We start from the raw sequence: 17,483 nt of genomic DNA on the forward strand, positions 1-17,483 counted from the left end.
TTACAAGCTAAATGAAAAAAAAAAAAAACAACAACAAAACAAAACAAGAAAACCCAACTAAAAAAAAACTTAGCTGGCTCTGAAAACCGTCTGGAAGAGCAATACTTTCCATGGGACGGGCCCCTTAATGTCCTGCTGGAATGCTGGGGCAGGGATGCGGGCATCTACACCCGAGCACCGGCAGCCCGAGACCCGTGTGCCAGGGCAGGCGCTGGCCACGCGTGCCCGTGAGGAGGAGGAGGACACGGGAAGGGCTCCCGGGGCAGCCGCCTCTCCCTCTCCCAGCCAGAGGCTGCGGGGCACGGCCGGGGCGCCGCTCTGCGCAGCGACACGGAGCTGTTCCGGACCCAGCGACGCAACACCGGGCCGGCCCGTGAGCGGAGCGAAGCCTGGGGGACGGGATGGGCAACCCCCTGCCCGGGGGGAAAGGAATAAGGAAGGAAGAAATGACATCCCGGCTCCCGAAAATCCCGTGGGTGAGTCACGGCGGGCGGGGAGGCGGCGGGGCTGCCCGGCGGCGGCGCCCCCTGGCGGCGGCACGGCCGCGGCGGTTGTCACAGGCCGGAAAGTCCCGGCTCTCTGCCGGTGGAAATCCCCGGTGGGGGTTTTTTGTGTTGTGTTTTCAATCTCCCCCTTTTTTTTTTTTTTTTTTCACCCGGGCGCTTAAACAGAAAGGGAAAAAAACAAGAGGCTGGGCTCAGCCCTTCATTCCGCAGCGGCGGCAGCGGCAGTAGCAGCAGCTCCGGCGGGGAGACGGCGGAGAGAAGGGAAGCAAGGAGCAGTGGGGGTTGATGCTCCGTCCCATCGCCTCAGCCTCGCTGCTGAGCAGGAGTCACGGCAGGATCGGCCGGAGGAGGAGCCGCCCGCGGAGAGGTGAGCGCCGCTCTGGGCAGGGCACGGAGCACTTTTGCAGGAGGCGCCGCGGGGAGCCGGCGGCTGTGGCGGCGGGCTCGGCCGTAGCCCGTGTGCCGGCTCCCGGCCGGGCGGGGACGCTGTGCCCGCTGCTCCGGCCCGGCCCGGCCCGGCCCGGCCCCGCGGGGGCTCCGCGGCTGCTGCGGCTCGCAGGGCGGGCGCGGCGCGGCCGGGCTTGCTGCGAGTGCCGTGGGGAAACCCGGCCCGGAGCTTCGGGAGCTTCTCCCGGGAAGCTGGCGGGCCGTATTGTGTCCTTTCCACCTTGCACGCCCAGCCCCCAGCGCAGCAGTAGGGCAGGGAACGAAGAACGCGGAACGCTCACTGTGTGTGAACCAGTCCTGTGGGATTTAAAAGAGCCTCGCTCCTCATCTTCTGATTTGGCGGAGAGTAGTACTGTTTTTTGGTTTGTACCAAAGCAAAGCAAAGACCCCGTCAGAAAAATCTTGGGGGGGCTTAAAACGTATTAAGCATGTTTGTTATAGAAGTTTTAGCACTTTATGGAGAAGTTTATTACTTGTCGTTTTTCAGATTGAGGACAGAAAATGAAAACTTTATGAAACCATTGGCAGATCTCAGAACAGTATTCAGCTTTCCCAAGCCCAGCATCCTCAGCATTACACCTTTGGAAAGGATGATGTCTCTAATTATTGTTTACAGCTGTTCCTTTCTGGGAATTCCTAGTCATTACCTGTGAGAAGGTTAAAGTAGCATAGCACACAGCAAAGCACAGTAGACTATAAAGACTGTCACAGTAAACTGATACAACTCAGTTTTCTTCTTTTAAATGAGTCCAGCTAGATGTCTATTGAGTTCTGTTTGTTTCATCACATTGATTTTGAAAATAAGGGTTGCTTGACTTTTGCCTTGGTTCACATTAATGACTGTAAATAGCACAGGCAGTAATTTCCACCTGTGGAGGGGAAAAAATGCCGGTAGAGCATAGTATCGAATAATGTAGTTTCAGTGAGTGCTTCTGTAAACTCAGTACTTTTTGTTACTTAAAGCTGGAAATAACCATTTCAAGAGTCGATGCCGGTAGTGCTTAGTCATGTGATTAATCTTTATTCGTGTAAAAAAAATCCCATTGACTCAATGTTTCTAGTAACATAAGTAAGGAATTCAGTACTTGGGTCATCTCAGAGCAAAGCAGAGCTGTGGTTATCACATAGATTAGTAGGGGGTTGTTTATATTTCCTTTTTAGACTCATTCATACATTTAAATGAAGAATTACATAAATAGCATGTGTAAAACTGTATTGGTGAGGAGAGTGGATGAGAAAATATGTAATTTTCATTTTAAGGCTGTGTGCTGGTGGGGGAATGATAAGAATGTACCATCTTTATTACCTAAAGGAAGGCTTTTCCATATGTTGCAAGATGTGACAGCTCTGCACACAGTCCCTAGTGCTCTTAGGGTGTGTGAATGACATCACCCTAAATTAGGACTTTGTAGATCACCTGTTTCAACTGTCTCTATTTAGGGCTTGTCGGGTTATCCACTGTATCTCTCCATCAGCTGGTCGGGTTATCCACTGTATCTCTCCATCTATAACCTCAGAGAGGTTATAGAGCTCAGCTCTTGGCACCTGGAGTTTGAGGTCCCCTCTCACCCTGAAAGGGTTTTTTCAATAGCTTTGGCTGGGCATTTGGACGTGAATGTTGCCAATGGAAGTGTCTGGGTGAAGAGGAGAGAGCAACTATTTCCCTGGAGGGAAGGAGGTGCCAAAGCCCTTCTGTGCAAGAGGGGTCTTCTGCCTCCGTAGACCTGGGAATGCCTTCCTGGTCAGTCTGTCAGGCTGGAGTTCTTCTTCCTATCTCTGTGCCTCCCATCTCTGTGAGAAAACTTCCTAATAGTTGCATAAACAATCTTTAGTTGCTTCTAGTACTTGATGTCCAGAGATTGATACACATATATGGTTTGATACTTGTCCCTAGATTCATAATCACAATGGTAGATTCTCCTAATGTGACTAGTTGTACTCTAAACATTTTAGGCACGCATACTTTTATTTATCTTGATACAATTCTTGCTTTGTTTTTGAACAAAGCAAGAATGTTTGTGGACAGCATGGAGGGTCTATCCCTGTAAAAACAGGGTTTTGTTGTTATTGTTGTTCTTGCTGTAGTGCGCAGGGGTTTTGAGAGATGTGGTCCCTACTTTTGGCTCTAACTAGCCACAAAGTTAGTCTCCTCTGAGGAAGTATTTCATAGAGTATCGCAGGTTTGAGGTTATGAGTTTCTTTCTTTGTTTTTCCTGCTGTACCCCATGAGGCCAGAGTTACTGAAGAAAGGGATGCAGAGCAGTAAACATGACATGTCCTACTGTGGAAATGTATTGGGGGTTTTGAGCCAAATGGAAATGCTTTTTCAGCTCTGTTGACTTACCACTGAGTAATAGTGGCACTGCAGTCTGCACCCCCACACACGGCACAAGCACTTCTGAGCCATAGCTCTGCCGCTTACAAAATACAAAGAGCCTCAAGAAAAGTAACCTAAGCCTGTCCTCGAGTGACAAATTCCTCATCTACCATATCTGGCCACTGTAAGTATGGGACTGATACTAGCACAGCCTGCAATTCTTTGTGCTCTTTCTGTACTCTGCTGACCATCGCTGCTCAGAATGTATGAGCTGTGGAAATATGAAATGGTCATCAACTGCTTTTTTTTTTGGCATGTTATCAAACCAAGAGCTTGAAAGGTCCTGAAATTCAGCAAGTGCATATGGGATTACACTGTGCAATTATCAATTAGTTAAGTTTCCAGGATAAGTTTCCTTTCCCTTGACTCTGCCTACTCTTATCCTTATTTTACTTTAAATGCTTGTTTTGAATGGTGATGCAGTTTCCTTACTTATGCATAAATCCTCTTCAATATCACAGTAAATTATATTAGCAAATGAGTGGGATAAGCTGATCAGTGTCTGTATCTGAGTAATGCAGAAAAGTTAGTGAGTGTGAGCTTTGAAAAAACGTTATTTATGAAAGGCTGCATCCACTCTACTTGTTTTAGGCAAAACTTCATCCAGAATCCCAACCTGAAAGGGCCTTCTCAGTCAGAAGTGATAGCACTGTGATAGAAGTGCCAATAAAAGGATCCTTTTTCATTTCAGATGTCTTCTAGAAACATGGCTGGCCAACACATCCTTCCTCAAGCTTTGTATCAGAGCAATATGCTGAAGGCTATGAAGATCAGAGAGAGGACACCTGAGGATCTAGTCAAACCTCCCAATGGAATAATTCATCACTTCAGGACTATGCACAGATACACCATAGAAATGTTCAGAATGTGCCAGTTTTGTCCCCAGTTTCGGGAAATGCTTCAGAAGTCCCTGACTGACCAGGCTACCCAGACTTCACTGGAGCGCCACAGGAAGCTCAACTGGTGCAGGGAAGTTCGGAGACTTGTTCCTTTGAAGACTAATGGTAAGTTATGAGCGGGTCTTTGCACTCAGAGTAAAACAGGTCATACAAATGTAGCATCTTTATTAATAGCATCTGAGTTCACATTACTGAAACAGAAGCACATGGCTTTAAAAATGTGCTGCCTTTCAAGCTGTTTTGAAATTAAAATTCTTTCCACATGATGTGCTGTCCTGAGGCTGTAGCAGACCCTTGCCCATACCATAGTGTGTGAATATTGTGGAAATTTCATAGATATTTTCATAATATCAATAACCCGTTGCACATCAGAGTCAAGAACAAGGCAGGGAAACTTGATTTGGAACCTACTGCCTTCCCATGAATCTGACTGCTACATGTCGGCTGCCTCATCGGAAGTGCCAGACATCCTTTAATGCCAGGCAAGAGGAGCCTTCAGATGCTTTGAGTGACCAGGGATGCATTCCCATGTATATTTAGCAGAATCTAATATCCTTCCAATAAGCCCTGCTGTTGTAGCTGGCAGGCAATGCTTGCTTGCTGATCCAGCTTTAACAACAGTGATGGAATAGCACTCAGAACATGGAGCCTCCCGGGAACCTGACACTGCTGTCCCTGGGGTCAGCACCCCACTCTGGGGCTGCTCCCTCATCCTCAGCTCCCTGCCTGGGTTTTCCAGCTCTTGCCTTCCCTCAGGGCCCACTGGTAAGTCCCATGTGTGTGACTGACACCCATCTTCGTGCAACACAAATTTTGCTGTGCCCTTTTCTCTCAACAGTCAGTGCTGGTTTCAGGACTTGGCTTTTGGGTTACTCTGTGTGTGTATTGCATCAAGTGCTACAAATGAAAAGGCACAGCAGTAGTGCCAAGATTTCCTGAACAGGTTATGTTTGTCCATAGTCTTGAGCAGGAAACCTTGGCACATGACTGTAAGAGTCACGGGCGCTTCGCATTCAGTGGAGGAAGGATTTGGTAATGGCTATGACTTATGGTCACGTAGCTACAAACTTGGACTCAAGATTCCTTAGAGCACAGGTTGCCCCTGGCCAGGAACAATAGACTGGGACAGCAGGGTCTTCAAGAAGATGAGAAATACATCCTCTGCTCAAGGAGCAGATCACAGCAGTTATAGAAACACTGGGTGTGGTGGACATGCAGCATTGTTGAAGTCCATGTTGTGTTGTGGGTTTGCTTCTTTTCATATCTGCTTGTATACACATTGCCCTTATCTTCCTAGTCCACATTTTTTTCTTTCCAAATTCTGCCATATTTCTCAGTCTGACTGTACACAGCTGTGTTGTACAGAAGCCATAAAAATAGACCCACTGAGCAAATGTCACTGCCCAACCTAAAGCCTGATGCTGATGTGTGTGTCTGTAACTGTTGTAGAGGCATTGACCTTCAGCTTTTTGGGCTGCCTCTGCATTGGTGTAAAATTCTCATGACTGCAATTACGGGTATGCACAGAAGTCATGGAATCTTGAGCTTTGGAAGGACCAGAGTTGCAGCCAGGGCGGGCAGTGCCTTGCATGTACTGGGAAGGTAACATCACTCCAAATGTTGCATCTTAAAAATTTCACTCAAACAGATTTTCTAGGAAAATGGACAATGTTCACAATTTTTGCCCAGGGCAAAGAGTAACAGTTTTAGAATCCTCCATCTCCAGTCAATACAAATCCTGCCTGGACAGACCCTTGTTGGTGTCCACATTACATTCAGCAGCACTGCCCTCCTTTATCTCATGGCCGTCGGCCAATGTTACACGTGGGAGTAGTGTGGACTTGGATCCCACCCATGAGGGGGTGAACCTGTGTTGAAATATTAGGGCAGGTTGAGGGAAGGCAAAGCAAGATTTGTGGTCTCCCCATACACTGAGCAGACAAAGAACTTGGCTTCAGTTCAGTGCTTTAGGGTCATTAAGTGCATGAGTAGGAGTGGCTTTGGAAACCTGTGGGTTATGCAAAGTAGTTGCATAGAAGGACCTTTGTAGGAGAAAGAGGGTAGATTGGACTGTAGGAGAGGATCTCTGAAAGAAGTGCAGAAGCCTGGAGAAGCCCTGTATTATCCCAGAAAACAACTTTTTTTTTTTTCTCCCATGCGGTGTGAAAAATATTTTTTAAACATTTAGCTGCTTAACCCATAGATATGGGAAGAATTTATTAGTTCTCTAAGTTAATAGTGGACTTTCTTCAGAAGATTCTGGGTTTTTTCCTGATTAAGGTTGTAGCTGGTTGAAACCAGAGAAAGTATCTCCTACAGGATCTTTTGATGTATATTTTACCTAGTATGTTTGTGAATCTGTGGAGTGGTGGGCTTTTCTTAATTAAAAAGCCATTTTGAATCATCACATAATTCTTTGCAGACATCTGAATGGAGATAGAAGGAAAGCAGTAGGAGGTACAAAAATCGAAACTGTTAGGGTTTTTTCTTCTTTTTTTTTTTTCTTTTAAATTTAAAAATTCCAGCATCTATTGGCTGTAGAGATTTCACTTGTATAATGAATTGGCATTCATTCCAACTCGCCCAGCCACACCCCCTGGGAAAGTCCGAGGGAGGCCACGCTGCACCCGCAGAACAAAAAGTACAACTGTTGCTCAATTGCTAGTCAAACGGTGTGGGGAATTCCAAGTGCTGTGTAAGGAATTTTGGGCAGTGCTTCTAAATAAAGAACCGAAAGTGAGCTCTCAGAGAGAGAAAAAAATTAGTCTTATCTTTGCTCTAGATTTTGCAAAGGGAAAATTTTAATGGGATTGATATCTCATCTTTCTTGGTCAGAAGGAAACAGAGTCAGTTTTTCTGTCTTCTTGGTTGTTCCCTGATTTTTGAGCTCAAGTAAGCAGCCTGCAGAATTGAAGTAAGCTTTGCAAGACAGCATAAAATAGAAGGCAGTTGCAGGAGCCTGATATGCACCAATCCCATAAAAATTTATGAAGCATTGAGTAGATTTCAAATTATATCTTATTCAGGAACTGGAGTCTTTTGTAGGCTTTTCTCTGCAATTTCACAGAATAAGTAGTAAAAGTGTTCACAAATAATGTATTTGAGCTCATTGTGTATGTGGCAAACTGGGTTTAATTCCTTTGTGGGAGTTCTTTGGGTGGTTTTGTTTGGGTTTTTTCATGTGAGAAAAATCTAGTACCTTTACCAAGGTTGATGTCTTCTATTCCAAGAAAATTGCTGTGGTTTCTTAGCATTCTGTGAATCTTTTTACCGCTGTGGTAGACGTCAGACTTAGTTTTGCACCTGAGGACGTGACAGTAATGATTCTTGATGTCTCCCTTTCAGGGGAGACATCCCCTTTTGAAGAAGATGGCTAGAGATAGAATCTGAAACCCAGCCATAGATGTATTTCTTGTCACACCTTTTAATTAAGTTAATTATCTTCTCTGAGTCTCAGTTTCCCCTCTGAAACTGCAGAATTTCACAATCCTTCCTACCTGTAAAGAGGAATTTTTCAATGCAAGGAGATTGTGTAAATGAAAATCGAATCACTGTTTTTCATTTACTTAATTTTGTGTTTTAAAATCAGCCCTCTAAATAATATATGTAACAACCCAACACACAATCATTCCTGAGAGGAAGGCCAGAGGTGTTCCTATGATTGCTTTACATAAATCACCTGCCATTCCCTTTCTGTATCCTGTTTTATTACAATTCCTCCATCAACCACAGCCAAGTGCCCAGCAGTGCTCATCAAGGGATATGAGGATTGGTGTTACTGTAGTATTTTCTTAATGGTGTCCATTATCTCAGCCTCATGCCATTGGGTGTATATTTGTATAAACACCAATGAGGGAGATTTACATATTTTTTTGTAATTTTAAGATGACTTTGTTCTGTTTAAAGAGCTGTTTCAGCTGTGTTTGACATTGGTAGTTGACCTCAAAATTTGGTTTGTGATATCAATCAAATTTAAGTAAGATAGGTAAGGGGCCTTGCTGGATGGCAGCTTAACTTGGACTGGTGCAGGGACAAAACCAGTAGGGAGGGAAGTTTTTTCTTTCTGTCTCTGAACAGAGACCATAACTCTGGTCTCCTTTACAACCCTTCTGTCAGAGGCTTAGAGGGAAGTGCGCAGGGAATATGCATATTTGTGGTGTAATTCTACATCCTGCAGGCTTGTGGCATTTTATTTAAGTAGCCATTTGAAAATAATGCACTCTTTCTTTTTTTTCCAGGTGATGGAAATTGTCTTATGCATGCTGCATCGCAGTACATGTGGGGTATTGAAGATATTGACCTTGTCTTGAGAAAAACATTGTTTAGTGCTCTCAGGGAGATTGACACACGGAACTTCAAGCTCCGCTGGCAGCGGGAGGCTGTTAAATCCCAGGAGTTTGTAGAAACAGGACTCCATTATGACACCCGGGTAAGGCGGCCTGAGGGAGTGGTGCTGTTTTCTGAGTGCTCGCCAGCATTGCCTCGCTGATTCTGTTTGCTTTGTGGCTTCATGGATTCTGTCATTAATGGAAAGCAGAAATAGTCTTCCTTTGGAGGAAATGGGAAAATGTGATTATTTGAGCTCTGCTGTGCTGCAGCTGGTTCCTGACCTCCATGCCTTTGAACCATTGGTGACAGCTGTTTCTTTCCTCAGAACTGGGAGGAGGAGTGGGAATACCTCATTGAAATGACCTCCCCAGAAATATCTGGGGCTCGAAATAGACTTCCCTATAATGCGCTGGAAGAAATTCACATCTTCATCCTTGCTAACATCCTCCGAAGGCCAGTCATTGTCCTTGCAGGTGAGTTGCCTGGCCAGTCATCCCACTGTGATATTCTTGTGCTGTGTTAGTAATCTTAGTCAACAGCTATTGTTTTCAGGTAGATGCATTTCAGAACACGGAGTTTTCAGAAATTATTATAAAACCCCCAGCATACATTTTCTCTTGCCTGTAGCACATACTTATTTGTGTTTTCTTTTTCTTCTTTATGCAGATAAAGTGGTTAGAAGCTTAGAGTCAGGCTCCAGTTTCGCTCCTCTGAATGTTGGTGGTGTTTACTTGCCTCTCCTGTGGCCAGCTGAAGAATGCTACAGATACCCAATTGTGCTTGGCTATGACAACATGCATTTTACACCACTGGTGACTCTGAAGGACAGTGGGCCAGGTATTTTTCAAGCACCTCATTTGGTATTTATGTTACTTCTTCAAAACCACAGTGCTGATAAAGCATTTGAAACATGATCTGGTTTGGATTTGCATTTTTAAAGTTAAATTAGATTTATTTGAAATATATTCCTGAAATGGGAGCAGAAAGAGCTTTGTCTGTGAATCTGAGTAGAAACTAAAGGTTAGTTTCAAGATATTCGTTGAAAGTAGAGTGCAACTCACCTGCTTGCAGGCTGGAATTGCTCAGAGGGTAACCTCTGCTTTATTGTCTTCTGGCCTCCTTTCCACATTGTAGGAGAAGAAGCTTTGAAGGATGCAGTCTCACAGCAGGGTACCGCTGCCTGGCAAGAATAATGAAATATATGCTTTGCCATTTTTAATGCATCTCTTCTGAATGGACAGCAGTTCTCTAGGTTCAGGTTACAGCATCATCCCACCAAAAGGGATAACAAACAAAGATCTACAGTCCTGTTCAAGTGGGGAGGATAGTTGCTATGGGGACATTGAAACTACTGTGCAATGGGGCTAAGTTTGTGATGTAGCTGTGTCTGCGACCTCCCCCAGTGGTACCATAAAGAAACTGATTGCTCTGCCCAGCTGTTCTCCTCTCTCTCAAAAATTTAGTGGTGGTATCCCCATGTGTTGCATTTTGTGGTTATTCCTAACTGGCTGGTTATGTTTGTGTAAATACACATATAGACATATATATATATATATCTGTGTGTGTGTTTTTGTGTGTGTATGTGCTAATCCGTCTTGTTTCCCCACAGAAATCCGGGCTGTCCCTCTGGTCACCAGTGAGCAAGGCAGATTTGAGGATTTGAATGTGCACTTTCTGACAGATGCAGAAGAGAGGGAGAAAGAGCAGCTGCTAAAAGACTACTTGATAGTGATTGAAATTCCAGTGCAAGGCTGGGATCATGGTACAACTCATCTAATTAATGCTGCAAAGTGAGTGCCATTCCTATTTCCTCAAAGTTATCTTATTTACAGAGGTGGGACAAGTTGGGCAGCCCAGTGTGTTCTTTCGGTTTTTCCTTCCTTCCTAGGTGGCCCATGTGTTTACTACCTGAAATATGAAACGTTGGCATTACTGTTGATATGTTTTGAAGAAGTATGAGCTGAGGCCAGTCTCAAATTTAAAGGCAAAAATGTGTTCAGATTTAACAAACTGAAACTAGCATTTTAGAAGAAAAAAATCCATTTGATCAGTTTCAGTGACTTTTGTATTACACAGGAGGATGGCTGAAAAGTAGTTAAATGCAGGAACTAGTTAGCCCAGGCTCTTGTGCTTTGTGTAAGGGCACATTGCATAATGGGCATTTGGTGTAATTTTGGCTGCCCTGGGTAAAGTACTTGGCAGTATGTTCTGAGCACAGATGCCTCAACACCCTGGGCTGTTCTGTGTAGAACAGTAGGCAGGAAGCTGTGGCCTGTGGAGGAACCAGCATCTCTGCTGGTCCCCCTGATGGTTGAGCACCAGTAACATGCAGGGAGCAGCTGGCATCAGCTTCTCATATTCAGTGGACACTGGCAGTGATGCCACTGCCAAACCAGTCCCCTCAGTAACTCCCTGTATCCTCTGTCTTTGCTTCCACTGCCACACGGAAAGGAATCTTTATGCTGTTGGCTGGTTCTGGTGTAGGAGCCTTGAAAATTGAAGTCCTTCTACCTGAAGCATGTAAGCACATGTGAAGGGTAGTACTTTAGCTTCCCTAGCTGCTCTGCCTAGGTGTGTTCTGGAGTATTGCCAGAGTTGTTAGCTCCTCATCCTACCAACTGTGGCATGGTGAGGCTCCAGTGTAGGGCTTTCCCTGCAGCTGGAGGCAGTAGGGACGGTATGATGGATGCTAGCATTGCGCACACCAAACTGAAGCCCCACAGTTTGTTCGAAGAATTCTGCTGGTAGATACAGACCCAACAGGGCAGAGAACCAGGAGCAGATTTCACAATAAACTGTATCATTATGCTCAGTTGAGCACTGATCCTCAGAGAAATCCACCATTTGGGGGACTTTCTGCTTCTGAGAGATTACCCATATTCTTTATTCAAACAGCTCTTAGACAGAAAACCCTCACTTAGCAAAGCCTTTTAAGAATACTTCTCTTTAGCATTGTGTCAGGACATTTATTTCAGATATGAAAGTCTCCATCACTGAACACCTGCTTTTAAAATTATTTACATTTACAGCAACAGTGTAACATCCCAGATCTTCTGTCTGAGTAATATGGATGTGCATTGAGTCTACATTTCCTTCCCACATTGCTTGTATTTGCTTCCACCCCCACCATCTGCTCTTTTCAACCACTGATGCAATCTTCCTTTTTTGGCTGTCAGGTTAGATGAAGGCAACCTACCCAAAGAAATAAACCTTGTGGAGGATTACTTTCAGCTGGTACAGCATGAGTACAAGAAGTGGCAGGAGAATGCTGAACCTGCTAGAAGAGAGACATGTTCCAGGAACAGACAGGATCTGTCACTTTCCCAGCTCTCCCTCTTACAGATGAAATGTGAAACGCCAAATTGCCCTTTCTACATGTCTGTGAACACCCAGCCCTACTGCCACGAATGCTTTGAGCAGAGGTCCCAAGGAAACAAAGGTAGAAAGCAGACCTCCAAAGCAGCACCTGAGAAGCTGAAGGCAGCTGGGTCAGGCTCCTCCCGTGGGGATATTTGTGAACCTGGGGGATGGACATCTGAAGGACCTGTAACAGAGCCTCGCTCTGCACCTCCGACCGCTCCAAGCCTTTTCCTGTACAGTGAAACCACAGCCATGAAGTGCAGGACCCCAGACTGCCCCTTCACATTGAACGTGCAACACAACGGGCTGTGTGAACGCTGCTACAACTCCAGACAGCTCAGTCCCTGCAACAACTTGGATGACCAGAGACACTTAGACTATGCCACATGCAAAATGTGCTGCCAAAAGGCCAAGAGGACCTTCAATGGTATTTGCAGCACTTGCTTCAAAAGGTCTACAGAGCAGTCCCCAAATGGCAGTCCCGCTTTCCTGCCTGCCTGCCACCAGAGATCAACATCTGACCCATCCCAGATCTCACAGATCCTCCACCAGCACTCCTGCCATCAGGCTCCCAACAGCCATAGCAAGGAGCCCCCGCCACCAGCACTGTCTCCTGAGGAGAACAGGGGAGGCAACCTCTGTAGGAAACCTGGTTGCAAGTTTTTTGGGACACCACAAAATGAGGGCTTTTGCACGCTGTGTTTCTTTGAGTACAGGGAAAACCATGGTAAGTGGAGATGGAATGAGCTTTGACACACTTTGGCTGCAGATCAGCCTCCTTGAACTGGATAGTTCTGTGTGTACTGGATGATAAAAGGGCAGGGGGTAATGAAAACAGTGTGAGGAGAATGTGACTTTCTGTCTGTTATTATCCCATTGTCATGGTTTAATCCCAGCCAGCAACCAAGCCCCACACAGCTGCTCTCTCACTCTCCCACCAGCAGGCTCAGGTAGAGAATAGAAAGTGTAAAAGCTGGAGAACTCATGGGTTGGGATAAAAAGAGTTTAATAGGAAAAGCAAAAACTGCATACACAAGTAAAGCAAAACAAAGAATTAATTCATTACTTGCCATGGGCAGGCAGGTGTTCAGGCTGTGTCTTCTCCCATGCACCTTTGCCAGTAGGGCAGTGGGAAAAGCAGAAAAGGCCTTGGCACTGTGTAAGCCCTGCTCAGCAACAACAAAAACATCTCAATATTATCAACCCAGTGCTCAGCACAAATCCAAAACACAGCCCCATACCAGCCACTGTGAAGAAAATTACCTTCACCCCAGCCAAAACCAGCATACCATAAAGGGGCACATGGCAGCAGTGTGAGAAATCTGTGAAATCTCTTGTAAAACTTCCTTTCAGCTTTGATGGAAGCAAAACCAACTTAAAAGGGGGTGGCTTTTGATACCTCCCCATCATCCACTGCAGTCGTGGTTTGGTATGAGTTTTCTTCACAGCTAGACAAGTTGTAGAGATCAGTGAAGGAAATGCTGTAAATGTATGGAAGGTACTGAAAATCAGTTATGTTAGCAAGGTGTTTAAAAAGCCTTGAAGACTGTGTAGATATCTGTCTGTTCTGGATGTAACAGGTATAATGCTCTGGAATAACCACTGTAGTTGTCTTGACAAGCAGAGCAAGTCAAATTTGACTGTAGGTAATTAGCTGGTATTTTCGAGTAGCTTTGGAGTGTGTTGTTACACTTTACCTTGAAATCTTCCTGGGTAATACCCTGCGTGTGCATGCACGTGTGTTTAAAGACTGACTTTCAAAAAGGGAATAGTCTGTGAATAAATCACAGCATGAAATCTTCATCGTTCATGCTACTGCCCTGTTTTGCCAGTAAAGAGTCCTTAGGTATAGAGCCTGAAAGGTGTATGTAAGAGAGAATTACTACTTATCTCTTCAGACTATTTTATTGCTGATAAGCTTGCTGATACAAATAAAGAAACACGAAATACTTTGGGTTGGAAAGGACCTTTAAAGATCATCTAATGCAACCCCCCTGCTGTTGGCAGAGACATCTTTCACAACACTGAGCTTTCCACGTGCGTTCAGATTAGGGAACTTCTGGGCCAGCTTGCAATACCTTATTTTCCAGCATTGCTCACAGTGAAATTTTTTTTCCTTCTGATTGTGGAATATGTAAGATTGCTTCATGAGACTAAAAAGTATAATGCACTTTTTCCCCTTATGCTCTGTACCACTGTACTTCAGTTGTCTGATGTGACTGAAAAGGGGGAGGCTGAAATGGGTAGATCACAGATGACAGTCAAAATGAAGTCAAAGGTGAAATTTGTCTTGACTTCAGTGTGATCTAGGTTTCCTGCTTAGAGCAATTTTTTCCAAAATCATCTGTTTCAAAAAATTATATGAAAATCAGGCTACATTAGCATGCTTATGTATGTAACATGAAGAAAGATGTACCAACTGGGGGAGTCTCAGGATTGTCAAAAACCCATGTTTGAGGCTAGTTGATGCTTTTAATTTATTTTCATTTTTAAGATGGAGAGTTTTTTTATCTGCTTTGGGTCATCATATCTATTGGACACATTCAAACTGCTCCTGTTCATGCTTTGCTTTACAGACAGTGTTTTGCTACGCCACCAGAGGAGATCTCAGAGGAAGTCTTCAGCAGCGGATCAGACAGGGAGCTCCGCTGCCGGCTTCCGTAACACGGTGTCTTGCCAGCGGCGCGACTGCGGCACCCTGGGCAGCACAATGCTCGAGGGGTACTGCCAGAACTGCTTCATTATAGCCCAGAGCCAGCGATTCCAAGAAGCCAGAAGGACAGAAGAGCAGCTGGTGAGGCAGCCAGAAGTAAGTGTGAACTTCTCAAAATCTTCCTCTTGATTAGTGCTGCATGTTTTTCTCCTGTGGGAACAACTTGGGATCCATACTAGAAAATCCTCAAATGGCTGCATCTTAACTATCATGGAAAGACAAGCATAGAGCATATCATGAGGTTTTTCTGCTGCAGTTGAGCAGCACTCGTAAAAAGTCATTCTCAGTTTAGGGTTGTCATGGCCATGCTCAGTTTTACCTCCACTGGGATTTTGCCAGCAGTTCCTGTGGAAGCAATTCGACCAACAGCTAGGTTGTTTTGTTGATTGGGGAAGGATTTTCATTCTTACCCTTAGAGCTGTGCAGCTGTGTCAAGGGGTTCAAGTTGCATTTTTGATTGAGTCCATCACAGATTGTCTTTGTTCCAGATAAGGTTTTTAATACAGTTGGTTTTGGTCCTTTTAGAATTGAGGGTTGCCAAAGATAAAAAAGCCAGCATTTTTTCCTAAAAAATGTCAGAATTTGTGATTTTCTTTGGTAAAATTCAACTTGGCTCTTGGTACTGCACTTTGTAGAAGTGCCTGTGAACAATCCCCAGGTGGTTACCTGTACAAACCACGAGCAGAGTAAAAAGGAAATGAAAAGCCATTTGTGCTGCCAGCGCAGCAGCTGACAATGTGTTTTAATATTTTTCAAGAGAACAGGGCAGCACAGAGGAGATGTGCAGCGAGCAGCATTGAGTGCCCAGAAGAGACAGTGTGCTGTGGCTTCGTGTAGAAACAGCCTGGCCTGCAGGAGTGATGACCTGTGCCCAGAGTGCCGGCGCCTTGGTCAGCTGCTGCCGTCGGGGAATGCCAGGGAGCCGGCGGCACAGGAGCCTCCCAAGCAACGCTGCCGAGCCCCTGCCTGCGATCACTATGGCAATGCCAAGTGCAACGGCTACTGCAACGAGTGCTACCAGTTCAAACAGATCTATGGCTAGTGGGGAACAAGAAAGCAATACCAGCTACTTCCTTCCCTGCAATGGTGCTACGTCCAAAACACTTAACGGTCCTGGGAGTGGGGGGTGGGGGGAGACATAAGCTGTCTGCTCAGATCATGTTTATTCCCAAGAATGGGAATAAATTTCTACTTCCTCTAAACACTGCATACAAGGACTGCTGAGAAGGTCACATTGCCTTCTGCACAGAGCTCTTGTTCATGACTAAGCTCCTACAATGCCATACTTAATTCTTGGACTTCCCAGGAGGAAGTGTGAAGCATTTGAATCCAGAGAACTTCCCAGTTCTGCCTGTTTCTCAATACCTCCCCTCTCCCAGGGAAGGAGCCGTGTCTACTGTCAGAGGTGCAGGACCTTTTCATGGCTGCATTCATCAGTCAGGGGCAAGTCCTTCCTGAATGGGATTACCCAGGACAGACTGATGCTACTTCTAGCTGACATCTGAAGAAACGTGGTTCAGTTTGCCTGTGTCCTTGCTGTTCCTACAGAACTCCTAGGGCAGGAGCTCCCACAGGCATTTAGGGTGATAACAGCAAGCGCTTCTGTGTTTGCAGAGCCCTCAGCAAACCACAGCCAAAAACAAGACCAGCACTGGTCTGCTCCTTTAACATGCTTAACCTAACCCGCATTTAGATCCTTTCCCAAATCCCAAGACAGCTGGAAAGACAGAAGTTGCAGAAGAAATGCATGTGATGGTGAAAATGTATCCTGCCATTTCCCACTTGTGTGGAAGGAATTACCTCCAAAAGACAAGAAAAACCCCGAAGCCCTTTGTCTTCACTTCTGAAACAAGATTGACTCTTGTCTCTCTTGCACTGCAAATGTCAGGAGTATGTGTGTGCTGTTTGCACCCTCCCTCCCCATTTCTGTCACTTTCTATCATCCTTAATGTGATTCTGTTACCATGCAAACAGCTGGGAGCTCAGTAACAAGAGTTCTTCACGGCTGAGATTTTACTCCTGAAGTTTATGCATCCACTTCTCAATCTGCAGTAATTTCTTTAGCAACCTCAGCTTTACCACTGTGCCTGCTACCTGCTTCACTCTTCTCCTTTTACACCTTTTAAGTTTTCAGCATCTGTTTTGCTGCTATGATTTTGGAGGTGAGATCTCTTCTAACTTGCTTCTCAAGTTTAGAATCTTTTTCTAGTTACTAAAAAAGCCATTTTCTAAAAAAAAAAAAAAAAACCAAAAAAAAAACCTAAATAACTCATCACTTATTTCTGTTAAATTTTATATATTTTGTGAACCTTAATGTGAACGTATGTTTTATTAAAGTATTTATATTATTTGAAACAATGCAATTTGAAATTTGCACAGCTAGGATTTTTTTACATATATTTACTCTAGTGTTGAAAGTTACAAACTTAAATGTATAATTGAATAACTTTCTCTGGTATAAAGAAATAAATTATTGAAGGATTGAATTTGTTATTTTTATATCTATGCGAGAGAGCACAGTTGAGGATGGGACACCCCGGAAGGAAGCCTTTCTCTTCAGCACTACCATTCGGCATGTTACTGCTCCTTGGTGCAGATGATGCAGCCAAGTGCTTTGAAGAGGTGATGGATAACTTGCTGTGAGTGGGTGTTCTCTCAGAAAGGGCTCTTGGTTCTGTTGAAGGACCTGGGTGTAAGGAGTTGGTTCCTGTGAGTGCAGAGTATTTTCAGACCCCAGAAGAATGATTGTGGGAGAGTATGGATGCAGGAGCAGACTGCAACAAAACCTAAGCTACACTGACTTGCCTTGACTTCCTGTGTTACTCCATCTGTTATTTCAGGAATTCCCAACA

The 17,483-nt window shown here is 44.8% G+C and overlaps 1 protein-coding gene across 1 annotated transcript; it reads left to right on the forward strand.

Moving 5' to 3' along the window:
• Window positions 1–325: 325 nt before the first annotated feature.
• TNFAIP3 (TNF alpha induced protein 3) lies at window positions 326–17,117 on the forward strand. The gene is made up of 10 exons (XM_059841809.1): window positions 326–476; window positions 672–873; window positions 4,022–4,334; window positions 8,468–8,658; window positions 8,884–9,031; window positions 9,225–9,395; window positions 10,168–10,348; window positions 11,735–12,645; window positions 14,495–14,727; window positions 15,389–17,117. The coding sequence occupies exons 3-10, from the start codon at window positions 4,022–4,024 to the stop codon at window positions 15,671–15,673; spliced, it is 2,433 nt and encodes an 810-aa protein (XP_059697792.1). The 5' UTR covers window positions 326–476; window positions 672–873; the 3' UTR covers window positions 15,674–17,117.
• The last annotated feature ends 366 nt before the right edge of the window (window positions 17,118–17,483 follow it).

Source organism: Haemorhous mexicanus, chromosome 3, assembly GCF_027477595.1.
Source record: "Haemorhous mexicanus isolate bHaeMex1 chromosome 3, bHaeMex1.pri, whole genome shotgun sequence".
NCBI classification, from domain to species: domain Eukaryota; kingdom Metazoa; phylum Chordata; class Aves; order Passeriformes; family Fringillidae; genus Haemorhous; species Haemorhous mexicanus.